Source organism: Etheostoma spectabile, chromosome 22, assembly GCF_008692095.1.
Source record: "Etheostoma spectabile isolate EspeVRDwgs_2016 chromosome 22, UIUC_Espe_1.0, whole genome shotgun sequence".
In the NCBI taxonomy this organism is placed as follows: Eukaryota; Metazoa; Chordata; class Actinopteri; order Perciformes; family Percidae; genus Etheostoma; species Etheostoma spectabile.
The window spans coordinates 12,642,802-12,649,588 of NC_045754.1; the positions used below are offsets into that span (position 1 = coordinate 12,642,802).

A 6,787-nucleotide genomic window follows, 5' to 3' on the forward strand; every position below is an offset into this window, starting at 1 on the left:
ACACACACACACACACACACACACACACACACACACACACACACACACACACCGCATTAGTGCTTAATCAGCTTTAGATAATAACAACAACAAATAAGACTTTTACACTTAATATTTTACACTCATTTCAGATCATCAAAGAAATAAATTGCGGATAAATCAGAGAAACTTGGTTGGAATTACTGTAAATCATTTTACTAAGGCCATAATCTACTATGCCATGATCCAGAAACACTATGATTTATCTTCCTTATTAAATCCCAATTTAATAAATTTTTTTATTCTGCAGAAGTAGAAAGGCTCAGTGCAGTGCGGAGCCTCTCTGGGATGAGGGCCCTTCTGGAGGAAATAAAAACGGGAGACAGCTTCCTTCCTGAGTGATCAGAACAAAACACACGCGTGCACGCGCGCACGCGCGCAGGCACGCACGCACGCACGCACACAGCTACTTCTCTCTCTGCAGACCCTGACTGGGAAGCGTGTCCACCCCGGGAATGATGCTCAGACTGTGGGGTATAACCACACGGGGGCCTGCCTATAATTCTACCACCACAGGAAGTATGACTGAGTGTATGTGTGTGGGTGTGTAAATGAGGAAAACTAGACAAAAGGAGTGTGTCCCACATGTTAAGACGTTCTTTGATCAATGTTTACATAGGAATTGATAAGCAGACATATCATCTCCCATTAATAGAATTGAACCTCTGGGTGTGAATCCTACATCCATAAAAACAATGTTGTTTATTATTGTACTATGTGTCTGTACATCCAGGCCATGCATCTATTTACAGAAATGGGAACAATAGACATTCAGACATACCCATAGATGGAAGAGTCAAGAAAACACAGTGGATCAAAAAATGTAATTGAAAAGTAATACTTACGGTTTACCCATATATAGGCGGAACTCTCTGCAGATCCCCTCTCATTGGTGGCCTGGCACGTATACATGCCCTGGTCCTCGACTGTGATTCGATCAATATGGAGGGTCCCATCTTCTGTTGATATCACAATGCCTAAAGATGGTTGCAGAAACTCTTAGACACTAGAATACAGCTACAATTTGCATGTTTATGGTATCAATTTTCACCTGATCCCTGAGACAAAGCACGTTCATCCTTGTACCACATGATGATTGGGGTTGGGACTCCTTCAGAGGGACAGCTAAGGATTACTGAGCTGCTGAGGTTGACAGTACAATCTGTCAGATTATTAAGCAGCACCGGAGGCTCCAAAACTGAAAGAAGAAACACACATACCATGAACAGTATGTGCAGAAATGTGTTTGTGCAACATCTGCCAAATTACCAGTGGTTTATTGTAACCAAGTATATTAACCCAAGTGCTGCACTTAAGTGAAGTGAAAGCAGTGCTATTTTTTCCCACTGTTTTCTGGACCAGTGCCACTTTCGGACAATAATCTTGCACTGGTAGTGACACATATTTCCAGAAGAGTGGCCTTGGTTTCAACCGGTGAGTCAGCTGACGTTTAAGTTCTCTTGGGCCACTTATTCACCCTGAAATACCCTGCAATGCAAACCCATTTCTAAAAAACAACAGCAATGTAGTATTTCATCATGTGGGCAGTTATTGGCACATGAGTGCACACAATGAGTTAAGTGCAGTTTTTAAGTTTCCTTCTCATGCATCATAATTACACTACATTACTCGTAAACTATAATTAGATCAGATCACCCCTGAGTCTCTTTATTCCCATGCTTTATTTTTTCTGCATTCTCCCCAACTTCTCTCTTTCTGAAAAACCTTGTCTCTCTATTAGTTCCCTTGTGAGGGTCCCAGTGGAGGAAGTTGACGTGTTGAGCCCTGATTGTATAACAGCAGTAAAAGACATGAAGAAAAGTCACTTAACCAAGGCGACTGATTGTTGTTTCCCCTATCTTCCTCTTGGTCAACAATTGATGATTGTCCGCGGGGGCTGGGGCCTGACAGTGTCTGATTGGCTGATTGTTACGCCGGCCCTGTGTGGGGGCCTGTAAATGTGGCATTGTGGAAAGTGCCATTGTGTGCTCTTCCTCCAGACAAGAGCTCATTCCCACGTGAAAGAGGTGCTGAGCTGGAGCGCAAGAGCAAAGGCAGGGTGGGGCCCCAGGAAGTCTAGGGGACCCAATTCCCAAGCAGCGAAACTCTTTGAGAGCGTGTGGGTGTTTGTTTGTTTGTATGTATGTATATACATTATGAATATTTATTTTGCACAATCTAAAAAAAAGATCAGATAAAAGTAATCATTCTGTGCAGACAACAAGCTAAAAACATAATCCAAAAATGCTTGATATACAGTATATGAGATAATTACTTGCTGTATTATTGTTCATTAAAGTAACCAAAAATGCACAGTAGTGACTATAGGCTTATAGATGGACAATGAAGATAAGATCATAAAGCTGCGACAACTCACTTGTGACCACCACCTGTATGTCCAGGTGTGCCTCCCGTCCGATGATCAGGTGGTGGGCAGAGCATCTGTAGGCGCCAGAGTCTCTGGCTGTTAGGTTGCTTAGCAACAGGACCAGAGAATTGGAAAACTCCCCCAATGTGAGCTGCTGACTACTCCGGGCAGGGCTGCGGGATTGGACACCCTCGGTCTCATTCACCCGTTGCCATGACAACGCTGTGTACAGGTACTTATTGGCTACACAGGTGAGATGCAGTTCTCCACCCTCTCTAGGCTCCTCCCCCTGGCTCACACTGAAGCCTCCTGGGACATCTGAGGGAAGCAGAGATGAAAAGATGTTGACGAAAGGTGAGGGAGAGCAAACGTGAACAAGTATATACCTTCACTGATCTCCTGTATGATGAATGAGCCCTCTCCGTTTCTCGACAAGTGTATGTGGATCCTGTCTGGTGCCTGAAACCAGTAGAGCTGATTCAACGGATTCTCCACTTTTGTAACCTTCGACGACAATGTTGAATGGCTATTGTGGGTAAAAGCAGCTAGTGGAATACAGTGAAAAGCATTTTTATTTACTTTAGCCATTTGAAACTTCCCGTGGAAACGGCTCGAGAGTTTCCTGATGGCAGATAGTGTTTATCTTTCCAGAACACCCCAAGGCCTCCCGAAATAAAGCCGACCTGCCAGTCCAAGGAAGTGCACTGCACAGGGAAGTAGAACGATAAGAGCACCAGGTTCCTGTTTCGCTCTTGCTCACACACAAACAACTCAGCTCAGCCTAATGCACAAACACACACTCCTGCACACAAAATAAACACAACAAAAAACCTCTACCTGTACGCCTCGTAACAAATCTAACCTCACGTCACACAAACAATAATATGTAACCGATGCACGTACTCTACTTTGTTGTGCCAAGGATTTTAACTTAGATTAATGTGTGTTTACTTCTTCTATAACATGTATCAATCATTTTTCCAGTATTTAAAAAGATCTATTTGAGTTATTGTTTCTGGTATGCTATATAACATTTTTTGATGTAAAATGTTCAAATATGTAACCAGATAACACTGAAGAATCTAAATACTCTTTAGCAAGTGTCAGATTTTTAGATGTGAAAAAAAAAGACATTTCTTCAATATAAAATCAATTGAGCAGCTTTGAACTGTGACATGTTGGTGGATAATACTGAAGCAGCTGCCCGTCACATAGAGTCCCATCACTCCAGGTCAGTTTGAGCTCTAAAATCTGTTGCTCTGGAGCATCACACTCTCTTCACCGAGGTGCAGTGACCTGGCTGCAGTGTCTCTTTTGCAGGTCTGTGACATTTGTCACATGCTTCACTAATGAAATCACCTCAAAGCTGTGGTGCGCAGTTTCTGTCGTCCCCATGAGGAATTCTAAGTAATGACAACCACACTGTCGGCGCATCCACATAATACAAGCCTTTTTATGTCCTCTTTGTCTCCAAGGCTGACCGCTGTGGTTGTCCTTTCTTAGTGGGGACGTAAAACGCATCACTCAAGCACTCGAGAAAAAGTGTTTGGACTACATCATAGTCATGGTCAAACATAGTCGTACTGAGAAATACAGTGGAGCTGAAAGGCTTAATTAGCTTTGTATCGTCTCATTTGACAATGGCCTGAATGTGTGTAATGATGTTCATTAACATGAAATAGTTGCAGACTATAGCTTTAACATGGCAGTAATGACTCCACATGTATTCTTCTGAAACCTGAAAGCTCAATATCCTATTCCCAGCCCATCTTCTGTTCTCACTATCCCTTCCTGCCCCTCTCCTTCTTCATGTAAATTTACATTACTTACATGAAATACTATAGAGCCTTTCATCTACTGCATTGGCTCTGTGTCAGTTTTACTCACACAGCTCTGAAATGTACAGATAAAACCCTTGGGTTTTTAGTAAGTTTTGTTGCAAGACATTTAATTTTGGCAATACTGCCTAAAACAAGGCAAAAGACAGTGTGTGCAATCATCCAAGTCTAATGGAGCAGAAGGCAACAAATATGTCATCTGTGCAGGAGTGTGTGTAGAAGTGTATGTATGTTTACAGATGTTACAGCAAATCACAAGATGAATAATAAATGTCATAATAATTGACCAGTTAGTTTTCACCTTTTCAGTCCTGCAGGGTTTTTGCCTAATTGCTTTACTTCCATCTGACATAAAAAAAGGTTTGTGGCGATTCTAGTATAGTAGTATTAGGAAAAATATCAATGAGTTTCATGTTGAAAAAGATAATTTATTGCACAATTATTTTATTGAAGACAACTTTAAACAAGGTAACCCTCACCAAACAGAACAGAAGAATTAAAATTATTTCATTATTTCCGCATCGTCGCTCATTATTTTGAATAGAATATCAGTAAAAAAATGATTTGTCAATCCATCAAGTGGATCAGCTGATATTTTGAAACTGAGAAGGGAGTAAAAGTGAGAAAAGAAAGCAGACAACAGGAAGAAGACAGAAACTGGTTATTTAAAATTCTGGGAAGTGAATGTTGGAGGGAAAAGATTGCAGGTAAAATAGATTTTTAAATTTCGTATTTTAAAAAAGAATACCATATGTGGGCACAAAAAAGCCCCCATTGTGTATATCTGAGGAGATGATTCCTGACCTGTGACGTAGAAGTGGAGGTCTAGCTGGTCTGTGCCTGCAGAGTTGGAGGCAGTGCAGCGATAGACTCCAGACACAAAGGCCTCTGCCACAGTCAGGACCCCCACTGTCTACAGAAAGCACAAACATCCGCATTATCAAACCAGCACTGAAAAACAGACACACACAGGCACGCGTGCGCACGCATACACGTGAGCATTCACACACAATCGTGGACACATGGTGCATGAGGTTCAGGCATGTTACCTCTGCCACTGATGGCAGGAATCCTATTTTGCATGGGCCCACTGAGCAGACAATAGGGTTCTCTGACCCAGACCTTCTATCCCAGTGGGCAGCTCAACATGCAAGCTGTCAACATGTATTAATAAAAGTGGGTCTGTGAATGTTTGTGTGTGGGAGGAGTGAGCAAAGAAGGGAAGTAAGAGTAAAGATGATCTTGTGAGAGAAAGACCTTCATCAGGCAAAGGTCTAGCACCGAAATGTTGTCAGCTATTAAATTTATCTTTGCAAGTGAGGCAGTGTGCTGAAGTTTCTTTGCTACTTTTGACCTACTCATCCCTCTCTGACGCACCTGTCTCATGTCATAAATGTGCAAAGTACATTTCTGTTTTGATTATGGTAGGTTTATGGTAATTCCATTCAGATTGGTGCATTTTTGGCCAATTTCCATCAAATCTGTAATCTATTTATGATTGCAATTCAAATATTTTCCAGGACCAACTGTAGTTATTGTATCTTTGAGCTTATCCACATCAGTATGCTATTTTGTGTTTTTCACTTCCTTTTCAACAGTAACTTAAAACCCTCATATTAACACAACATAGCTCTCCCATCAGTCACAGTGTGTATTTCAGTGCTACACCTACCTTGTTCTTCCCTTGAAGCACTTCCTGTCTATGTGTAATACTCAGGATGTGGTTGCTTGTGAACGTGGCAGGGACCCTCTCTGTAACAGGGCTCCAAAGGGAGGAGGATGTTGGACACACACACCTTGAAGAAAGAAGAATATAGGGATTCAGCTGTGTTGACACAAATCATTTTATGCTGCCTTCAGGTGTATGTGTCTGTGTTTTTCTCAGCTGTGCGCGGCAGGAGAAATACCAGAACATCAGGGAAACGCCTTGATCATCGCTGCATGATGTTATTCTCATTCACATAATCATCATCACCAAACCATTTTATCAATAGCATCACATCCTTTTACCCTGTCCTGCAGGCTGACAATAGTGGATCTTTGGAGTGCTATGTCATTCTGGATTGTTCATCTATAGAGGATGCAGAGGTGGTATTGTAATGCTGTGGATAAACTTCCTTCCGTTCTTAACAATTCATCCCACATTTTCAGGACAATAGTTCCTGTTCCTGTTCCTCTCAATGATTCTCACAAGTCTAAATCCATAGATTACACACAAGTAGAACTGTGGGAAATAAAGCTCATGCAGACTGCTTTGTGGTTTATTTATGTACATCTCCTTATGATGAAAAACTCTAAAATCATACAGGAGCTGAGGTGGGGCCTAAAACACACAATGCTTGATCAATTACTTTCAGAGTTGAGGAAAAAAGTGTATATTTAATTTACTTTTCCATGTCTCATAACAGTATAAGCAATGATGAACTGATTATCTAAATCAAATATGATGATAAATGTAATGAAAATGTAGCAAGTACCAACTACAGCAACAAGTCTTTTATTTTGTATATACTTATATATATATATATATATATATATATAT

General features: G+C 41.2%; 1 protein-coding gene across 2 annotated transcripts in view; it reads right to left on the minus strand.

The window, feature by feature from the left end:
• The window catches only part of flt1 (fms related receptor tyrosine kinase 1), a 42,886-nt gene that overhangs the window by 17,263 nt on the left and 18,836 nt on the right, over positions 1–6,787 (minus strand). The window contains exons 11-15 of one of the 2 annotated variants that reach the window (XM_032504420.1): positions 5,918–6,041; positions 5,050–5,158; positions 2,417–2,725; positions 1,091–1,237; positions 885–1,016 (exon numbers count right to left, since the gene is read on the minus strand). The exons of the other annotated variant lie outside the window; for it this stretch is intronic. Of the exons in view, the coding sequence (XP_032360311.1) occupies positions 885–1,016; positions 1,091–1,237; positions 2,417–2,725; positions 5,050–5,158; positions 5,918–6,041 (821 nt within the window). The remainder of the gene's footprint in view (positions 1–884; positions 1,017–1,090; positions 1,238–2,416; positions 2,726–5,049; positions 5,159–5,917; positions 6,042–6,787) is intronic. 2 annotated transcript variants of the gene reach the window in all.